Below are 21,475 nucleotides of genomic sequence, written 5' to 3'. Positions count from 1 at the left end.
GGCACCAACAATTTCCCAAGCTCTGCAGTCGTCTAAATATGAAGATTTTATCGAGTAATTATGTGATTATTTACACGTCGGAGGAAACTGTAGCACCCACAGAAAACACGGGTGCGAAGGGGCCGACGCGCTATCCTATACAAATGGAACAGATGGGAGTCCCACATTATGCTGTGTCGCCTTGTCCTGGCGAGCCAGGGTATAAGTGCCTCCTCGAGGCCCACGGGAAGGATTACAGGCCACTTATATAGCCGCAGCCCCGGGTCGCCCAGCTGACAAAATTGTGCTCTCTTGTTTTTGAACAGAAACTTTGAAAACACATTTAAGTCATTAAAACATTTAATGAAAATATATTTCAGCCCCCCCCCACCCCATAAGGAATATTTCCACCTGCCGTGATTAGGTAGGGTGGGTAGGGAGCAGTTGTGTGGCTGAGCCCACAAACACTAGTGGCTCACACAGTGATAGGAACCAGAGGCAGGGCCCTGACTGAGTTCCTTAGTTGTTCTTGGGCCCAAGAAAACCGGTTGGTAGTAACCATGAAAACAGCACACCATTTATGTAGAGACCCCATGAGACTGATGTGTCTATCTCCCTGTTTTATTTTGACTTCAAAGAGCAAGAATACGGTACTTAAATCCCGATATCATTAAAATTCACACATTAATATTGTTATATATCTTACTTCAAATTGCAGCTTTTATCAAAGGTTGTACTGCATTGATGGTAAACTTTTCCTTCTGGACAAGTGATATCTGTAAACAAAAAATACAGAATATTACAGTGCACTGTAACAACACACAATCGTGACGTACTAAAGATATGTAGATATTTATAGCTGATATAGCTTCACCACACCCATTATACTTCCCCACACGAGTGAGTGCGAGTTGGTGACCTGTATTTACCACCCAGTAAATGTTCCTCCTTCGGTGTGCAGAGGTAGCAAAGGACACTGCATTATTAACACGGCGAGCCGAGTTTGATTCCCAGCCAAAACCAGTCCTACCTTCTCTTCACTAACCCTGACTAACTAGGGTGGTGAAGTACAGTCACAAAATCCTTATGCATGACATCCATTTGTTGGATGGAGAATGGCTGGATCTTTTTACTTTTAAATGTACAGAAAAAAAAACACTTCACTAGAAGAAAGAGGCAAGGTACTTACTGCATATCCCATTTGTGTTTTCCCTCCATGGAATGCAGAAGCCTAGTTTTTCACATTCCTTGGAGTAGGCCTTGATACTGGCACATGCAGCATTCTTCGTCTTTTGTGCGCACTTGTCAAAGACGCAGGAATCATAATAGATGTCCGGGGACAACATTTTGTTGCAATCAGCGAACAAACTGCATACGCAAAGGCATAAATCCATAAGTTTATCCTCGGGTAGGCTGCTGGGGTAAGTGTTGTGGCGGGTGCTGTCAGCAAGCACCTATTAAGGCACTTGAAATAAGAGTGAATCAAGAACCATGCAGAACTATAGGCAGCATGGTCAGACTGATTATGTGATGATTGTGATCCCTATGAAAGGTGAAACTCGTACACAGGTGCCAATGTACTATTTGCATATATTGTCAAAACACTGAATAAACTAAATCAATTCTAAGTGTGCAGGCTGGCAACGAGGGTCAGAATATGTAATACACACGAAATATATATTTGACATATTTGAGATGTAGGTCTATTACAAGACTGTAGGGATTGTGCACCTAGTATGGTGATGTCATGTGACATTCCAGGCATGATGGGAGGACCTATACTTTGGTCACACTTGTGCTTCTTGCTGTCAAGAAAGCACCCTTTACATGTTACACACGTATCATTCCTAAAAATAGTTTTAGTAAAACTACAATTTGTTCCTTATTTGGTGGAAAATACTCTCTTACATCCATAATACAGGTTTTTTGGGTTCGATCGCGTAAATATATAAATGTGTCGTTAAACCCATAATTACAACTTGCTGGCGAAACGTCATACTCAGATTGTAAATGTTGTGGCTTTGCTCTCCAACACACCGGTGTGCTGTACTGGTAACGAATTGGCATGTTGTTTACGTGACAAATCTTACTAATTGGCTGTGTCGGGTGGTGGCGAGTTTAACGACACATTTATATATTTACGCGATCTAACCCAAAAAACCTGTATTATGGATGACATTAGTCGCGAAAGCCTACGTGTTAAACTGACTCTCTTACATTTAAAGCTATCGGGTTTCAGATGAAGACACTGTACCAAAACAGCCATTCGGACAGTTTAAAACAATAACTATCCTTTTATGGATAAGAATAAAATATGTTCACGTGTTTTAAAGTGCTCTGACACATTGAACCATCGTAATTTTCCCCCATATTGAAAAACTGTGGCATCAGCAATTAAGCAGCAGGCTGGTTCGCAAATAAAGCTCAAACAAAGAACTCATTGAGTAAAATTAGAAAATTTGTCAGTCTTCTCTTTTCTGTAATTTACAAATGAATTATCGAAGGCTCAGTACTTGGTTCATTTTTATTTTCATTATACAAAACAATGTTGCCACTAAGTTAATAAAATGAAATTTGTCTATGCCAATATGGCCTTATATATGCAAGCAGTTGACAGATTAGCAGCATCATCATCATCACATTAATAATCATAATCTCATTTATCATCGTGCAGATTGCCCCACCATTGATACATAATTGGTAAAAACAGAGTGGGCTTGTGCCCCACCCACTCTGGAGGCCGGAATTGCACTCTGTCGAGCTCATGAATTGTACAAGATTTTCTCCATTGGAAAACTTGTCATGAATTGTGTCCCTGGTCTCAATGGGTTCTTACCTGGTCAAAAATATCAACGATGTGAGCTTCTTGTGGAGCGCCCTCACAATGCATTATATATTACTGCAATCATAATCGTGTGTGCTTTGACTCAGCAATTAAGACAATATATATGTACACACACCTGCTCTTGAGGATGTCGCAGGGCTGGGATGGGCAAGGTGTTGTTGTGATTGGTGTTTCTGTTGTTGGTACGGGGTATCTACACGTGGTCGTATTCCAGGCGCCTGCCATGACTGCACAGGAAACTGGGACACCGCTTGGCAAGCGACAATCGTTTGATGGGACGTTGCTGCACTTCCCTGAAACGTCAAACAACCCATTCGTGTCAGGAATCTTCAATTCACATACAATTTAAAGTATTTAACAAACGGTTAAACCAAATGGTCTATTACCCCAAAATATAACAGATGTTGACATTTTTTTTAAATCATATAATTGTAATATACATAATACACTTCCTATTTAATGCCCTGAATCCAGCAGCCAATAAACGTTTATAAACTAAAAATAGACTATTTTTATTTTACCAGGAAAGGCCCACTGAGGTATATCGCTCTTTTTTCAGAAGCGACCTGGCCACAAATGACAGCTCAACGAAGTGGCTCATCATGTGAAAACGTATAGCAGCCAAATACACTGAATATCTATATCCCTGCAATGAAGCCTTCTTCCTGAAGTGTCTTCCAAGCAATGGACATCGCTGCATTGACCTCTTTAGCCGATTCAAAATATCTAGATTAAATTTTCATTTCTTTAGAACTGCTTTTTGTGTTTAGTTTGTTGTCCTCTCCCGCACCTCCGATTAGCACGGATGCCTATGTACGGTGCGAAAGAAGTTCTACATATATACAAGTGTCGGAGCACACGCAAATGAACTCCCTTCCCAGGGGTCCTATCTGGCAAAGCCCACAAGTGAGCTCCATTCATATCCCCAAGTGTCAACATTAACGGTCCATTTAATGCAGCTGTGAGGCCTGTGGCCAACCACTCAGCCTCCTCCTCCATTCACAACTAGGTTCCATCCATAACAAAATCTAGGGGAAGAAGCTTTAGAGCTCTTCCATTCACAAGGTGAATTCACAAGGTGAATTCACAAGGTGAATAAAGGAGCCTGGTTGGTAGGGTCAACCAATGGAAAAGTGAGCCGCATGCCCTAAAGCGTCTTCCCCGAGATTTTGTTATGGAGGCCCCCCAATTACGTTGATTGGACCCCGTGCCCCGCTGCCCACATAAGTTACCAAACACAACTAAAGTTACTCAGGCTACAAAACAGACCGATCACACGTCCGCGCCAATGTAGTGTTATAAAGGCATGTGTTTCATGTTGTGTACTCGTATTTTTTGTACTACTCAGGAATTAGTTTTATGTTGTGTATCAGTGTGTTTTGTGTTCAGAAGGCACTCGTTTTCTGTTGTGTAGGAGTGCGTTTTGTTGCGTTGACGTTCCCCGCACACATCCAAAAAATGTTCCTGCACGGTATCCCTTGCGCAGCCTGCGCCCTCCCCCAGGGCCACGTGACCCCACCAGTTTGAAACCAACTGCTTAAGCTCATTCTTCATTTTGGGAAGTAAATGGAGTTGCCTCACGCCTAGGACTTTTTAACAGTTAATGGCTATTGCGTTTCACCTTTTGCTGTGGTGAGTGTTTGGTCAATCTATAAATCCAAGATTTATAATGTGCCACATTCAGCAACAACCTGAAGCACAGATGGCACTGAGAAAATGTAACTAAATTAAACTAAACAGAAGAGAAAAAATGTATTTAGTCTGGTTGTTGGAAAGCCATGAGTGGAATCAGTGTTCATCAAATGTGACTGAAATTGTTGGAAGGCAGGGCCAACAGGTGAAGGGTGGGTTCGATATATAAACCCTAACCCACCAAAGAATCAAATTGCGCGATGAATCTGCTACATATGAACTATGCACATTATATTTTGATTTAAAGCTTTCGTGACTGCAGTGATTCATATTCTTGGTTCTTTCGGTAAAGTCACGTTGAAGGGAAACAATACAATAATAACATATATCACGAAGATAATATGAACGAGACAGTATAAATAAATATGAATACATAACAATTGGGACCTCAAACTATGAAAATGACTCCCTCTCTCTCTATATTATACCAAATGATTTCTGTACAGCGTCTAGAGATATGGTAGCATTTAAATGCTATATAAATACATTGCATTGTATGCTAAGTGGAATTTGTTGAAGAAAGCACTCTCCGCATTTGCAGCAACGTGAAATGGCCACTCACCACATTGCCCCTCCGTCTTGTTCCCAAAGATTTTGTGTGACAGCACAATGAAGAACAATTGGCCATCAAAGGTTATCCTCGAGTTAATCTTCTCGAAGTTCACAGTCAAGGTGATTCCAGTGTAATCGATGGAGAAATTACCTTCACAAATGGTACAGGTTCGTCACGAAACAATCTGCACACATTTTTGTCTCAAATGCATATTGCTATCTATGGAATAATACATTGTTGTAACAGATATTAATGGTACTAATATAATTCATTAGACTTCTTAAAGCAAGCCTGCTTGTTTAGGAAGGTTATCAGCAAGTATACAATATTGGGAAATGCAGAACATTACTTTTCTTTCAAATCCACCTTCAAAGTCGATATAAGCACTCCAGACAAGGTTGGGGTCATCGAGTAATTTCCCCTATAATTATGGTACTCCGTGAGTAAAATGTTTTCAGCAGGTACAATGCACAGTATTAGCCTATAACCAAATCACCAGGAATGAGCCCGACCCTATCAGACCTCAGAACCTACGAAGGATTGGGCCTGGATAGTGCTTGGATGGGCGACCACCATGCACCAGATCACTGCGATCTTGGGTCGGAGTAGAAGAAAATGCTTCAACAATCCAGCAGGCTGCGATTCAATTAATGGATTAATCAAAGTCTCATTTAGCCAGTTACCCAGCTAGTTTGCAAGGAAGATCCGTTCTGTATCAGCACAGCGATTGTAACTGATTTAGGTTAAAACGTAATTTTAAATAAATATGCAGGTCCGAGAGAAATTGCAAGCCTAAGGACGCAGCAGTGGTTGCTGAGGATTATGTCATTACTCCCAATGCACCCAGCCAATCAGCTGGCAGTATGACTGCAGCTTGCACCGTGGGAATTGAGCAGCCATGGAGGCTGCTGCTGTAATATTGAACTCGAACAGTGGTACCACCCCTAAATTCTCTCCCAAATTGACGAGGTGTATTTGTCCAAACCTATCTTATTGAATCACAGTTATTTTCAAGTCTTAACTTATGAAACTAAGTCGTTCGGTATTCAGGCCTAAATATTTTCCCCAGAAGTAGTTCATATTCAAGGTCAAGTTTATTTGTTTAATCAGATGGTAACTCGCATTTGCAAGAGTGACTTGGGTCACCATTCTAACAAAAAGAAAAGACGTCAAATAAAGTACAGCATTGAAGCAAATAGAAATCAGAGCAACTCACCTGGAATTTTGTAGGGAGTTTGAGTAGTTATCCCATTCAATAATACCTGGAAAACAAAACAATCCCAAACCATCATTTCCTGGAGGTCTAACTCACACATTTATTGCATGAATTGTCAATTTATGTTTACCCCATACCTTTACGTTGGTTGTGTTGTCTGTCCGCTCCAGTCGAATTTCGTACTGCTCGTAGGAAATGATCAAGTTCTGGGGACACGAAACTCCATCTCTGGCCCCACAACCATACGTGTCGATAAGTACTTTGAAGTGAAAATTCCAGTCTATCCCAAAACCATTGATCTGCTGCACCAGAACATACTGGCACACCCCCTGGAAGTCATATTTATTGCTGCCAAACGTCAAAAAGTGAGGATCTCCCCATCCTTTGCAAAAACCTGCATTAAGAGTGGGGGTAGGGTGGGAGGGGGGAGAAAGTGGGGACACACACACACACGTAAAATAGAGCATGACAATCAAGCAGCCCTACATACATCCTGCTATACACAAAGATGCATTATTTATGCATTAACCCTTAGCATCCCACTACATGGAAAAGGACCCCCCCCCACACCCCCACCACTGTCTTCCACTCTTCACACTCTCTTACCACCTCCATCCTGCGTGCTCAAAATTGTCCGATCTCATCCCGCCATGACATTTTTTGCCTTTCTCTGTTTCTTTTTCCCTCCATTGGCCATTTGTTTCCTATCAGTAATTTGATAATCCAGTTCGGTGTCCTGCCCAACTCAATTTCAATGTTTTCACTTTGTAAATTACAACTGTTATCCGATGGTTTAATTATCAAACCTTATATTTTCAATTGAGTCCAACCTGTTGGCAAACCTGCAACCTTGTTGTTGTTTAACTAGAGTCCAGGTGTGTGCCCTGTAGATCTTAACTGGTAAAATAAAATAACCCATTAGCATAAAAAAACACTTGTCATTTTTCTTTCATAAAGCTTCTCAATGACCAACATTTGTGTCAAGTCTCCAAAATGAGAGTGCAACTAATGTCATTATTGATGTGCTGGCTCTGATTGGCTGTTTGTGCACATGGCAGCCGAATAAAAGCAAGCCTACTCTAGGGTGATAAATAATATGGTGGCTAGGAGCGCAGAACATGCTGGGAACTGACACAAGTTGCCTTATACTGCTAATCGGATGCCAAAAGCCTTAGACTTTTGTGAACACTTCATAGAAGTAGTAGTGGGTTTTACACTAACTTTAATATCACACTTATGAAAGAACCTGGAAAACTGAACAGTAAAATGTTTGGCTTTAGTCTCCTAAAACCTCTACTTTAATTGTCTCAAGAGTCGTAACGGTTATTTTTAGAAGCGTTCTGCACTTACATGTTTTAGTGGGAGGAACCTGGTGTACCCGGAGAAATCCCCACGCATACGAGGGGACAACACTGAAAGCTCCGCACAGATGGATTCAATCCACAGACACTATCCTGAGAGCGGACAAAATCTATAGGTAGACTGCAACTAATGCTGTGCTGTCATCTCCTGGCAGTTGACTGTGTGGTGCCACCGCAGCGGAGCAGCTCGGCCGGCGCTACCCTCTCCTTGCACCCTCCCCCCCCCACGAACGCACGCACGCCCCACTAAACACTCACATGCACCCCCATATGGTCTCGAGGAGGGATCACCTGGTACGATGGGTTTTAACCCGAGGACCCCATTAACAGAGACGTTCCACGGTTTCCCCGGACCAGGAAATTGGCTGAGCCCCCCAGACCGAATTACATGGCGCCCCCCCCCCCCCTAAAAGGGGGCATAGAGCTTTACAGGCCGGCCGCGATGAAGCATACACAGCACGGGGGATAGTACCCCAAGGCAAGCACCCTGCGGCAGTGTAAACAGTGGGGTGGGAGGGAAAAGCCCCTAGGCATATAGAAGGATTTAAGAGAGAGGGCCCGAGGGGATTATCGGTGAGTCAGCGGCAGGGAACGCAGGTACAGAGACGATGGACAGGGGGAGGATGAACGACTAGAGCGCTCAAAACGGCCGCGACGAGGATTCGATTGGACGCGCAGGATGACGTGATATGACCCGGGGGTTAACGGGCTTTGGGAACATAAGGGGGGAAGGAGGGCAAATTGGATGAGAGTTCTTCTGGAGTGGGAGAGAATACCAGCCGCCCTCAGCGTCCGTGGGACGCCTGCAGGGTGCAGCTAAAAACGATTGGCCAGGCAAAGTCTCCGAGGCGGGCATCTTCCCCAACCCCCATCGTGCAGCTGGAAAGGTGAGTAAGTACGGGGGGGGGGGGGCAATTCAGCCCAGCTCGCAGACAGCTTGGAGGATAGACGCACTCTGCGACAGCTAGGTGATAGAAGGTTAGGCGCTGCCCGAACGGTGCTGGCTGGAGGGGGCCATAAACAGGGGTCCCCTATTCGCTCCGGGAATAAACCCTTAGCACAGACTGATGTTTGTCGCGTGGTGCATGTGTGTGTGTGAAGAGCGGTGGGACAGCGATCGGCGCACGACGGTGTGTGGGTGACTATAAATCTGTGTGTGTGTATGACGCGCGCGCATATTAAAATATAAACGGTTGCCCGCGCCAGCGCGTGTACATGCCAGAACCGCAGTATTAACGGCGAGACACGCGCGGGTATCGCGCAGAGTGGGTGGGTACCGCGCGAGCGCCGATTAATTCATTAATATCCGTACCGCTCCAGAGCGTCGGTGGCTGCCAGTTAATCAGTAACCCCCGTGGCCTTTCGCCTTGTTAACACAACGGCTTAGTGGAAATAATTAATTAACGCCAAACAGCGGCGAGTCACATACTATTACGTAATCCGCTCGGTTAGGACGCGCGAGTGGGGGGCGGGCGCGCGCGTAATCAACCCCTAGGAGGTGTCGGCCAGCCGCTAGCTATGTCGGTCAGAGCGGTCCCTGGTACGGGAGGGGGGGGGCGGTCACCCGGGCGGGGGCGCGGGGAACACCGAGCGACACAAACGCGGAGGGGACGGGGGTGGGGGAGGCAAATGTCACACCCCCCCTTGCGCGTGGAGGGTGAGGGGGGCATCAGCCCCCACCAATTAGACGTGCCCCCCCCCCCGCTCGTGGAGAGGGGGGCATTAGCCCCCACCAATTAGACGTGGCGCCCCCCCCCCCCCGCTCGTGGTGAGAGGGAGATCAGCCTCCACCTAATGGGGAGTGGGGGGGGCATCAGCCCCCACAACTGCTCTCACAGCCATCATGTACACCTACAATAGAACAAGAGCATGTCGTAAAACAATAATTCAATCTTGATTTGAAGCTTTCGTGACTGCAGGAATCCATACTCTCTGGTTCTTTCGGTAAATTCACGTAGATAGAAAAAATAATAATTGGCAAAGCTCAGTGGGGTGTTGAAAACCCCAGATTAAAATGTGAAGGCCATCTGAATGTGCTCTACAAACTCACATGGGCACTCGTATTCTTCACAGCATCCTTTCTTGACAAGTTGTGGTAGAGCCTTGTTTTCACATACTGGCTTGACTGGGGTTTTGCACTGTTAGAAAATACAAGATGACATGCAATATATACATACAATTACATGCATTTACGTTTACAAACCATACAAATGCAACCGCATATTAATGGTATAATGGACAGCGCAATACACTATAAACATGTGGAACTTGTCACGGCTAACACTAGTGGCAAATCACATCTGGAATGGTTTTGTAAACGGTTATGCGAGCGAAATGAAAATACGATATCTCAAAACATGCTACTTGGAAGTGGCTGGGTAGCTCAAGGGTCATACAACTTAATTTCGTATTTATATATCTCGAAATACACGAGATAGAGTGCCATATAATTTTAATGGAGTCTGTGGATGAAGGAAGACTATCATCAGGGGTACGACCTATTTCAACGAGGGGGCTATGCAAGATACGAATGTGGGCCCCTCCATTCTCCCGACTCACTTTTACTCATAGATACGGATGTTTTTAACCTGTATACAGTAATATGAAGGCTATAACTATATATTAATTCAGTTGCACCGTGTATTGTGTAGAAGGCAGTCAATAATCACAAATAAGTTATCGTGCGTCTCGCTTTCATGCTGGCCCATCGGTCTAGGATTTCCTTAAAGGGTGTGGATCGCGCAACTTTATGATCGATTCATGATAGCCAGATGCGTTAATTGGGCTTGGTCCATGGTAGAGTGCAGGTAATTTTTAATGCAATAAAAAAGATTCTTACATGTTTTCTTATCTGTTGATTTGAGACTCCCTTGTGGCCAACTGGCCCCCTACGCATCGCATACGCTGCATACCCCCTATAGTTGCGCCCCTATCATATAACCTTGAGACTAAAATTTGCTAAACTATGGGATCTAAGGATGAAATGCGCCTTACAAACGTAAAATATTGATTACGTGAAAAACCTTTAATCAATTTCGAAAAACAATTTAGAATACCTCTTATCTGAATAGCCAAAAACGTTGAGCTGTTGAAATAGCGGCGATAGTATGCTGTTCAGAATAAAAACATTATTTATTTGGTTCAGTACTTACTGGAAGGCAGGTGGGAGTTTGTGTAGACGTGTTGATTGTAGATTTTGATGGCGTTGTGCTTGACGATTTTGTTGGCTTTTTTGTTGAAATGGATGTTACTGTTGTGGTTGGCAGTGTCACGGTTGTTGTCTCAGTTGTTGGTTTGTAAGTTATTGAAGTGGTTGCTGAAGATTTGCTTGAAGGCTGGAATGTTACAGTTGTTGATGGAGATTCAGTTGATTGTATGGTTGTTGATGACATTGTGAAGGGTGTAGTGATTATCGGATAACAGCATACTCGAATCTGATAGTCTTTGCACAATGGGGCATTATCCTTATTGAGGCAGAGAAGTCCAGTGGAGACATCACAAGTGACATTTTGTACAAAATAGGGGAAGGTTAAATGTGGAGTACCCACCACCTGGCACGTAATTTTCACAGGATAGCCCATAGGGCATATGTCCAAACCACTCTCCCTGATGTGTGCCAATGTCTCATTGTCACCTTCATTTCTTAAGTTGGGGATATCAGAATTGAACCATTCGGACCACACACATGTTGTAGTTGTTGATTCGGTGGTTATTGTGGTAGATGGAGGTGCTGTTGTGGGTGGGGGTGTAGCTGTTGATTCAGTGGTTATTGAGGTGGTAGATGCAGGTGCTGTTGTGGGTGGGGGTGTAGTTGTTGATTCGGTGGTTATTGAGGTGGTAGATGGAGGTGCTGTTGTGGGTGGGGGTGTAGTTGTTGATTCGGTGATTATTGAGGTAGAAGATGGAGGTGCTGTTGTGGTTGGGGGTGTAGCTGTTGATTCGGTGGTTATTGAGGTGGTAGATGGAGGTGCTGTTGTGGGTGGGGGTGTAGTTGTTGATTCGGTGATTATTGAGGTAGAAGATGGAGGTGCTGTTGTGGGTGGGGGTGTAGCTGTTGATTCGGTGGTTATTGAGGTGGTAGATGGAGGTGCTGTTGTGGGTGGGGGTGTAGTTGTTGATTCGGTTATTGAGTTGGTAGATGGAGGTGCTGTTGTGGGTGGGGGTATAGTTGTTGATTCGGTGATTATTGAGGTAGTAGATGGAGGTGCTGTTGTGGATGGGGGTGTAGTTGTTGATTCGGTGAGTATTGAGGTGGTAGATGGAGGTGCTGTTGTGGATGAGGGTGTAGTTGTTGATTCGGTGGTTATTGAGGTGGTAGATGGAGGTGCTGTTGTGGGTGGGGGTGTAGCTGTTGATTCGGTGGTTAATGAGGTGGTAGATGGAGGTGCTGTTGTGGGTGGGGGTGTAGTTGTTGATTCGGTGGTTATTGAGGTGGTAGATGGAGGTGCTGTTGTGGGTGGGGGTGTAGTTGTTGATTCGGTTGTTGATGGAGGTGCTGTTGTGGGTGGGGGTGTAGTTGTGGATTCGGTTATTGAGTTGGTAGATGGAGGTGCTGTTGTGGGTGGGGGTGTAGTTGTTGATTCGGTGGTTATTGAGGTGGTAGATGGAGGTGCTGTTGTGAGTGGGGGTGTAGTTGTTGATTCGGTGATTATTGAGGTAGTAGATGGAGGTGCTGTTGTGGGTGGGGGTGTAGCTGTTGATTCGGTGAGTATTGAGGTGGTAGATGGAGGTGCTGTTGTGGGTGGGGGTGTAGTTGTTGATTCGGTGGTTATTGAGGTTGTTGATGGAGGTGCTGTTGTGGGTGGGGGTGTAGTTGTTGATTCGGTGGTTATTGAGGTGGTAGATGGAGGTGCTGTTGTGGGTGGGGGTGTAGTTGTTGATTCGGTGGTAATTGAGGTTGTTGATGGAAGTGCTGTTGTAGATGGGGGTGTAGTTGTTGATTCGGTTATTGAGTTGGTAGATGGAGGTGCTGTTGTGGGTGGGGGTGTAGCTGATTCGGTGGTTATTGAGGTTGTTGATGGAGGTGCTGTTGTGGGTGGGGGTGTAGTTGTTGATTCGGTGGTTATTGAGGTGGTAGATGGAGGTGCTGTTGTGGGTGGGGGTGTAGTTGTTGATTCGGTTATTGAGGTGGTAGATGGAGGTGCTGTTGTGGGTGGGGGTGTAGTTGTTGATTCGGTGATTGTTGAGGTAGTAGATGGAGGTGCTGTTGTGGATGGGGGTGTAGTTGTTGATTCGGTTATTGAGGTGGTAGATGGAGGTGCTGTTGTGGGTGGGGGTGTAGCTGTTGATTCGGTGAGTATTGAGGTGGTAGATGGAGGTGCTGTTGTGGGTGGGGGTGTAGTTGTTGATTCGGTTATTGAGTTGGTAGATGGAGGTGCTGTTGTGGGTGGGGGTGTAGTTGTTGATTCGGTGGTTATTGAGGTGGTAGATGGAGGTGCTGTTGTGGGTGGGGGTGTAGTTGTTGATTCGGTGGTTATTGAGGTGCTAGATGGAGGTGCTGTTGTGGATGGTATAGCTGTTGGAGTGGTAATTGTTGAGGTGTTTCCTTCACCAGGACAGCACACTCGGATCTCATAGTCTTTACATTGACCGGACCAATCCTGCAATTCTTCCAAGCACAGGAGCCCTTCTTTGACATCACACATGACGCCATTCCCCGTGTCTGCAAAATTTGCTTTTTCATAACCTCTTGCCCGACAATCTATTAAGATGGGAACACCGATCTCACAGATGGCATGTCCTGTCTTCTCCTGGTAGTGAGCATATGTCTCATTGTCATTCGATGGATTATTATCATTGGGGTAGTCAATGCTCTTCCATGATGTCCAGATGCATCCACGTGTTGTGGATGGGGGCATAGTTGTTGATTCCGTGGTTATTGAGGTGGTAGATGGAGGTGGTGTTGTGGGTGGGGGTGTAGTTGTTGATTCGGTTATTGAGGTGGTAGATGGAGGTGCTGTTGTGGGTGGGGGTGTAGTTGTTGACTCGGTGATTATTGAGGTGGTAGATGGAGGTGCTGTTGTGGGTGGGGGTGTAGTTGTTGATTCGGTTATTGAGGTTGTTGATGGAGGTGCTGTTGTGGGTGGGGGTGTAGTTGTTGATTCGGTGGTTATTGAGGTTGTTGATGGAGGTGCTGTTGTAGATGGGGGTGTAGTTGTTGATTCGGTTATTGAGTTGGTAGATGGAGGTGCTGTTGTGGGTGGGGGTGTAGTTGATTCGGTGGTTATTGAGGTTGTTGATGGAGGTGCTGTTGTGGGTGGGGGTGTAGTTGTTGATTCGGTGGTTATTGAGGTGGTAGATGGAGGTGCTGTTGTGGGTGGGGGTGTAGTTGTTGATTCGGTTATTGAGGTGGTAGATGGAGGTGCTGTTGTGGGTGGGGGTGTAGTTGTTGATTCGGTGATTGTTGAGGTAGTAGATGGAGGTGCTGTTGTGGATGGGGGTGTAGTTGTTGATTCGGTTATTGAGGTGGTAGATGGAGGTGCTGTTGTGGGTGGGGGTGTAGCTGTTGATTCGGTGAGTATTGAGGTGGTAGATGGAGGTGCTGTTGTGGGTGGGGGTGTAGTTGTTGATTCGGTTATTGAGTTGGTAGATGGAGGTGCTGTTGTGGGTGGGGGTGTAGTTGTTGATTCGGTGGTTATTGAGGTGGTAGATGGAGGTGCTGTTGTGGGTGGGGGTGTAGTTGTTGATTCGGTGGTTATTGAGGTGCTAGATGGAGGTGCTGTTGTGGATGGTATAGCTGTTGGAGTGGTAATTGTTGAGGTGTTTCCTTCACCAGGACAGCACACTCGGATCTCATAGTCTTTACATTGACCGGACCAATCCTGCAATTCTTCCAAGCACAGGAGCCCTTCTTTGACATCACACGTGACGCCATTCCCCGTGTCTGCAAAATTTGCTTTTTCATAACCTCTTGCCCGACAATCTATTAAGATGGGAACACCGATCTCACAGATGGCATGTCCTGTCTTCTCCTGGTAGTGAGCATATGTCTCATTGTCATTCGATGGATTATTATCATTGGGGTAGTCAATGCTCTTCCATGATGTCCAGATGCATCCATGTGTTGTGGATGGGGGCATAGTTGTTGATTCCGTGGTTATTGAGGTGGCAGATGGAGGTGGTGTTGTGGGTGGGGGTGTAGTTGTTGATTCGGTTATTGAGGTGGTAGATGGAGGTGCTGTTGTGGGTGGGGGTGTAGTTGTTGACTCGGTGATTATTGAGGTGGTAGATGGAGGTGCTGTTGTGGGTGGGGGTGTAGTTGTTGATTCGGTTATTGAGGTTGTTGATGGAGGTGCTGTTGTGGGTGGGGGTGTAGTTGTTGATTCGGTGGTTATTGAGGTTGTTGATGGAGGTGCTGTTGTGGGTGGGGGTGTAGTTGTTGATTCGGTTATTGAGGTTGTTGATGGAAGTGCTGTTGTGGGTGGGGGTGTAGTTGTTGATTCGGTGGTTATTGAGGTTGTTGATGGAGGTGCTGTTGTGGGTGGGGGTGTAGTTGTTGATTCGGTGGTTATTGAGGTTGTTGATGGAGGTGCTGTTGTGGGTGGGGGTGTAGTTGTTGATTCGGTGATTATTGAGGTGGTAGATGGAGGTGCTGTTGTGGGTGGGGGTGTAGTTGTTGATTCGGTTATTGATGTGGTAGATGGAGGTGCTGTTGTGGGTGGGGGTGTAGTTGTTGATTCGGTGGTGAGTGTAGAAGCGGATGTGGATGGTGGTCTTGTTGTTGACTCGCTGGTTGTTGAGATGGTTGTTGGAGGAGCTGTTGAGGATGAGGTTGTAGTTGTTGATTCTGTGGTTGTTGGAGTAATAATGGTCGTGGATTGTGGACACCCTATATAACAAAAATAAAACAACCCCGTTATTAGATTAAACCCTTTTCTTAAACAATGCATTGAAATGCATGCTAGCGTGATGTTAATGTGAGAAATTAGCATGTAAAACTAAGCTAGGAGAGCGGCCTCCTAGACGAGGGGATGGAAGTAGCTATGTTAATGTGAGGGATTAGCATGATGTTAATGTGGGAAATTAGCATGTAACAGTTACATGATGATTTCTCACATTAGCATCATGCTAATCTCTCACATTAACATCGCCACTTCCATCCCCTCGTCGAGGAGGCCGCTCTCCTATCTTACAGTTACACGCTAATTTCTCACATTAACATCACTAGCCCCGGCCACTTCTTTATGACCCTTGAGCAACACCCATTTCAAACCTTTTAAAACAGTCTGCCTCAGCAGCAGACCATGCTTTCTGACCTGATGATGGACGCTTGTGTTGTGCCCGAAACGTCGTGATTTATTTTATTTTATACCTACGTGATTTCACATGTGGGTTGATGACATCAAACTTCACCATTCTGCCTCCAGCATTGATTTCAGAGCTATAGAAGTTCTGTTGGACTGTTTATCTAATTTAGATTATTTAATGAGCTCGAAATTATTTTAGTTAAATGTCAGAAAAACAGGAGCTATTATTTTTGATTCTCGTCAGCATTTGCTAGACCCTCATCCCCATTGTCCGCAACTTTGGCATCCTTCTGGAACCTGTGCTGAGCTTCCTTCCCCACAACTGCTCAGTTACAAAGACTACATTTTCCACCTCCACAAGATTGCCTGCCCATACCTCACCCCTGCTCCTGCTGCTGAAACCCTGGTCCATGCTTTTGTCACATCAAGGCTAGATTTCTTGCAGCGTATCTCAATAAACTACAGATGGTCTAAAATGACATGGACTGGATGCTTTACCAAATTAAATATTTTGCTCCCATCACTCCAGTCCTGGACTCGCTTCACCGGCTTCCTATTACAAGCGTGTGGACAACAAGATCCTTCCCCTCGCATTTAAATCTATCAATGGCCTTGCCCCTCCCTAAGTCTGGAACCTTCACTTTGACCTTTATGGACCTAAAATAAACTTTGATAAGCCTAATAAATCATAATCCACAACGGCCTGACTGGCTGCGCAAATTCAAAAACAGAGCTAAACTTCCATGCTACAATTCGTAAAATAAATCATGGATAGGCCTACCAGCTGACTTTCAAACTTAAAAAAATGGTGCCATCTAAATTCCATCTCTACATCTCAACAAATGATCTAACAAGAAAGTTGAAACGTTTGAAATGTCAAAAAGGGTAATGTAAAAACCAGACAAATAAAAAGCAAGCAAAAATTAAATAGGTAATATGTTATGAAGAAAAGAGTCAAGTAGTCTAGGAGCAAAGAACACAAGCCAACGAAATGCTAGCCCTACCTCTAACCCCAACCAACTATCCCACCAGGCACTAGTACAGTACTAACCATCCTACTGACCCTAACAAGAAAACTAACCACCAAGCCGAACCATAACCAACTATTCAAACATTCCACGAGAAAAAGCCTTCCTACTGATCCTGACCCTAACCATAACCCTACCTCCAGCATTTCATCAGGGTGAATTTCATATTTTTGTTTGTTTTTAAATTTTCATAATTACAGTGTACATATGTGCCATTAATAAAACAGGGAATACTCTGATTTGCCTTAAAAAATCTGCTAAATAAAACAAATAATTCGGGATTTCATTATGGAGGAAAGCAAGGGATGAAATGCACTGGATGGAATCAGCTCTGAATCTTGATCCTGCTACTACATCTATGCACCCCACCTTCACTAAGCTGTGCTGACCAGTGTGGTGAAGTATGGTCACACAATAACCACAATCTGCATGCTGTGGGGAGTGGCTTGAAAAATTTACGTGTATATTTACCACCTTGGGGATCATTCTATGGTGGAATGTTCGATTGTGCTTACCTGGAATAATTGTGCAGGAAATGTCGTCGATTGTACAAGAACTGAAGGGCAAACACAGAACCATGTTAATAACGTATATGCGACAAACGGGACTGAGAGCAAATGCAAACACAACTCTGCCACCTCCCTCAGGCTCATTTTGAGGGGTATAAATGTCAGGGTGGTGGAGGGTTACGACACATTCATAAATAACGCGATCTAACCCAAAAACCTTTATTATTAATATTATGAATTATTATGGGTATAAATGTGTTATCAAGTCAAATGCTGTGACATGCCGTTTGATTGATCACATATTGATTGATCACAGGAGGTCGTGGGTTCGATCCCGACACTGAAGCCTGTATATTTCGAGTTTGCATATTCCCCCCATGATCACATGGATTTTACTCTGGGTCTTCCAGTTTTTCTCTCCACATTTAGAAACATGCGTTTAGCGTATTTGCTGGCTATAATTTTCCACATAATGAAAGCCACTCAGTTGAACTATATGTGGCCAGGATGCTTCTGGAAAGAGCTATGTAGTTCAGTGGGCCTTACCTGGTCAAATAAAAACAAGTAATAGTAGTACATAATAATCAGCTAAGCTGTATTCGTTGCGAGTGTGGAAAGGGTCCTTGCCTATAAAATCGGGCACTACACTCTTATTGGTTCAAACAAGCCTGACTGCCAATGAGACAATCAATATAAAAACCAGACCAGTTTGTTTGCATTGGACCAATGCTGCTGATAAGATGCACTACCAGAAGGCCGTGCAGCTGATGGGATGTGCAAAAATTACATACTATTTTACGTGGGAAGGCCTTATTTATTTTGTATGGTTTAGGGATGTTTAAATGTTTAAGATGTCGGATTTTTTGCCGCAATTTCAGATTTTACTTTTCCGACACTTTTTACTGGAAAAGTACGAAAGCAATGATATGGAAGTGCTCTATCCTCCTGTGATGTCACATTTTCAGGTCAATCCAAAAGAAAAATATTTGCATCATGAGATATTTCATATCTAGGCCTAATTTTCAGTTATATCAGATTCATAAAAAAAATTGTGAAAAAATCTGTCGTATAAATGTATCTTTGAAATAATTCTGATTTCCTCCCAGAAGCAAAAATGTTCACAATCTATATATATAAAAGTCAAAAATTGTCTGTTTGTGGGTTTGTTTGTGGGTTTGTGTCTGTTCGCACGCTTGCGAACGATTTGCCTCTCCAACGGCGGGGTTTACGTAAAAAAAAATAGGCAAGTACCAAGTCGTAAGCGCCGCGGTGAGCAAGCGATATTCCTTTTCCACATCAATCAACTTTAAATTTGTTTAAATATCGAGCATGTGCGTTTTTTTGGTGCGGTTATTTATTTATTTATGACGCGCACGCGACCATACCAACTCACGCGCCTTTGGTGGGGGGGACGGCCCATGCCAAGTCGCACGCCTTCAGTAGGAGTGAGATACACTAAACGCTGACGTAAATTCTTCAGTGTGATGTCCCCCCCCCACCCCGATGCGTGCAGTTATTACTACTATGCAGTCGCTCGATGCTACCACTATAGGCCATAGATATTACTGCAGAGCGGCCGGGGAGATCGTGGCTGGGTGCGGGGGGTCAGGGGTAGCAGCCCAGCCCCAGCCTGCCAAGGTGCCACCTCAGCCGGCTTGACAATCTAGGCGAGGCCGGAGGCTCTGCACGGGACTACGCCTCACCACGCCAATCTGTCAGGTGAGTACTTTGTGCTATAGAGTCGATAAATACTGCTAAAGAGTCAGCATGTACTACTGTAGTGATAGCAGGTACCACCAGTCAGTATGCACTGCTGTAATCATAGCAAGTACCACCACAGTCAGTATGCACCGCTATTAGATTTTTAAGAGTAGTTTTGAAATATTTTTAAAAACCGAGCATCGCTGGGTACTTCCCGCATTTTCCATGTCTGTATGTCAAGATAATACCTCCTTTTATCAATGAATGCAATTCCTTTTGAAAGTTTATGATATGCAGTTTATGTGAATAAGTTCCAAATTATGAAAATACGTTCCTTTGACCAGTTAATTGGCTTATCGGCCCCGGCACTGCTCATCTGCTCCACCATTTACAACAGTTGAACCCAATAGCTGTATCGTCATCTCTTGGCAAAGTGCTGGATCACACAGGCATGCGCCACCACACACACGAAAAAAGGCCAGCTGCAAGCGCTGTGTGTGAACTGCGGGCTCACCAGATTTCGCACGGGTCATTGCTTGGAATCCTGTCGTTAACCTTGTAGGTGGTTCCGTTAGAGACGCAGTCGCAACGCTCCACGCAGGTCATGCTACTCTCATTCAGGAACGGCCGATCACTCGGGCAGGTCGGGTAGCAGCCTGCAGAGGTGGGGAGGTCACGGTGCACATTACAATCGGTTATTAAGATCGCTCACAATACATTGATTCGTGTGAATGAGTTTCGATCGTTCGAACATTTTACGGATTTCCCATGAAAAATAAATGCTGTTGCGGTGTTACGGTTAGCACACTAAATGAAACAGACTACACAAATCAGATGATAAAAATTACAGGAACGAGAATGCACTTTTAAATCAAGTATTTACACATATGGTGTCATCACATGGTCACATGGGAGCAAACATGCTGCATGATTAGAACCCGATTCAAAATTCGATTTACTGTGTGGTTGACGACAGAGACATTGACTCAATTTGATCAAGAACCAGACCAGAGAGACAACATTCTCTGATATCGAGTCAATGGTGAAAACACTGTTTAAATGGCTGCATTTCTGGAGCAGTGCCTGGTCTGAGGGTTAGTTGAAAATTGATTTCCACCGATTTTTGGATTGAATATTTTTTAAATAGTCAATTTACTATGTTCTGACATATAAAAACGTTTTTTTGCCCCACATTATGCTCACAATGTCAGAGGAACGCGAATATGTATTTCCATGGGACAGCCAACTCAATGATATTTTTTTTACTTCTGTGCAGGCCACAATATGAAAGATAACTAAAGTTTAACTTTTTAAAAATTGAATTTCCATGACTTTCCAAGTTACTTGAGTTACCACGTGAGCTAAGCAAGTCTTTCCTAGACATGCTTCTGAGTAAGACTTTCCCAGATATAATTGCGAGTCAAAGGTCAAAACCACGTTGATGACAAATTAATTAATGTAAAATTTAAAATAGATTAAATGTTTCTGTTAATATAACATACTTGGTTATATCTTTCTTCTCCATTTGAATTCTAACATAGGGAATGCAAGCCAGCCTGTGAAGCAAGACCCACCCGCAATATTTGGGTGGCAGCCCAAATTGGTGGCCAATTTGAATTGACAAAAAAAAATCCAGAAACGCGCCGCCGGGACGGCAACTCGAATTCGCGCTTGAGTTATGTGGCTCGTGGAAATGCGGAAGTACTGAAGGGTTTTATCTAAAACATGGCACATGCCAAACCGTCCACATGAGGAGAGGCATCTGCGATCAATAAATGTGGTTTCACGGGAACCCAAGAAGTGGCTTCACCTTCCAGCGGGGGCAGGTTAGCGGTACAGATGGCATTCCTGTTGGTGCAGGAGCGCTGGCAGCCCCGGCCACACTCCCGGTAATGCCACTCGCACTGACCCTCATCCTTGTTGTACAAGTCACAGCCAAGCGCTGTGAAGGATAAATTGCACATGTACAGACAAACACACGAGTGATTAAACACATACACATAAATGAAGAAACACCAAGAAATGGGAACACACAAATACGTAAGTGAATAAACACACCTACATGTGAACACAAACGTACGTCAATGAACACACATACACCTGAAGACATATATGTACAAAGACCAAAAATGCCCATATACAGTACCTATGCAAGCCAACATGGTACTCAAGGGGGTGGTGTGATAAGGACTACGCCCAATCGCCTGTGCCTCCCTAATGCCAATGTTACACACCTTACCATGTAATCATTTAAGACTAAGTCGATTTAAAGGAGGCTCATGACCAGTTCAGATAATCATCACTGATATTGGCCATGAGTAGGAATCTAACTCGGGTTTCCAATG

At 44.4% G+C, this 21,475-nt stretch overlaps 1 protein-coding gene across 5 annotated transcripts in view; it reads right to left on the bottom strand.

Annotated features, from left to right (window-relative positions):
* LOC116956433 (uncharacterized) overlaps nucleotides 1-21,475 on the bottom strand; it is a 70,260-nt gene that overhangs the window by 16,565 nt on the left and 32,220 nt on the right. For all 5 annotated transcript variants that reach the window (XM_076054332.1, XM_032978042.2, XM_076054331.1 and 2 more), the window contains 11 exons: nucleotides 20,941-21,072; nucleotides 19,645-19,786; nucleotides 17,436-17,476; nucleotides 10,799-15,474; nucleotides 9,697-9,784; nucleotides 6,423-6,679; nucleotides 6,286-6,331; nucleotides 5,079-5,219; nucleotides 2,940-3,117; nucleotides 1,169-1,347; nucleotides 686-755 (listed from right to left, as the gene is read on the bottom strand). In XM_076054332.1, coding sequence (XP_075910447.1) covers nucleotides 686-755; nucleotides 1,169-1,347; nucleotides 2,940-3,117; nucleotides 5,079-5,219; nucleotides 6,286-6,331; nucleotides 6,423-6,679; nucleotides 9,697-9,784; nucleotides 10,799-15,474; nucleotides 17,436-17,476; nucleotides 19,645-19,786; nucleotides 20,941-21,072 — 5,950 coding nt within the window. The remainder of the gene's footprint in view (nucleotides 1-685; nucleotides 756-1,168; nucleotides 1,348-2,939; nucleotides 3,118-5,078; nucleotides 5,220-6,285; nucleotides 6,332-6,422; nucleotides 6,680-9,696; nucleotides 9,785-10,798; nucleotides 15,475-17,435; nucleotides 17,477-19,644; nucleotides 19,787-20,940; nucleotides 21,073-21,475) is intronic.

Source organism: Petromyzon marinus, chromosome 65 (assembly GCF_048934315.1).
Source record: "Petromyzon marinus isolate PM22_M1 ecotype Great Lakes invasive population chromosome 65, UKy_Petmar_22M1.pri1.0, whole genome shotgun sequence".
In the NCBI taxonomy this organism is placed as follows: Eukaryota; Metazoa; Chordata; class Hyperoartia; order Petromyzontiformes; family Petromyzontidae; genus Petromyzon; species Petromyzon marinus.
This window is presented reverse-complemented; position numbering and strand designations above follow the sequence as displayed.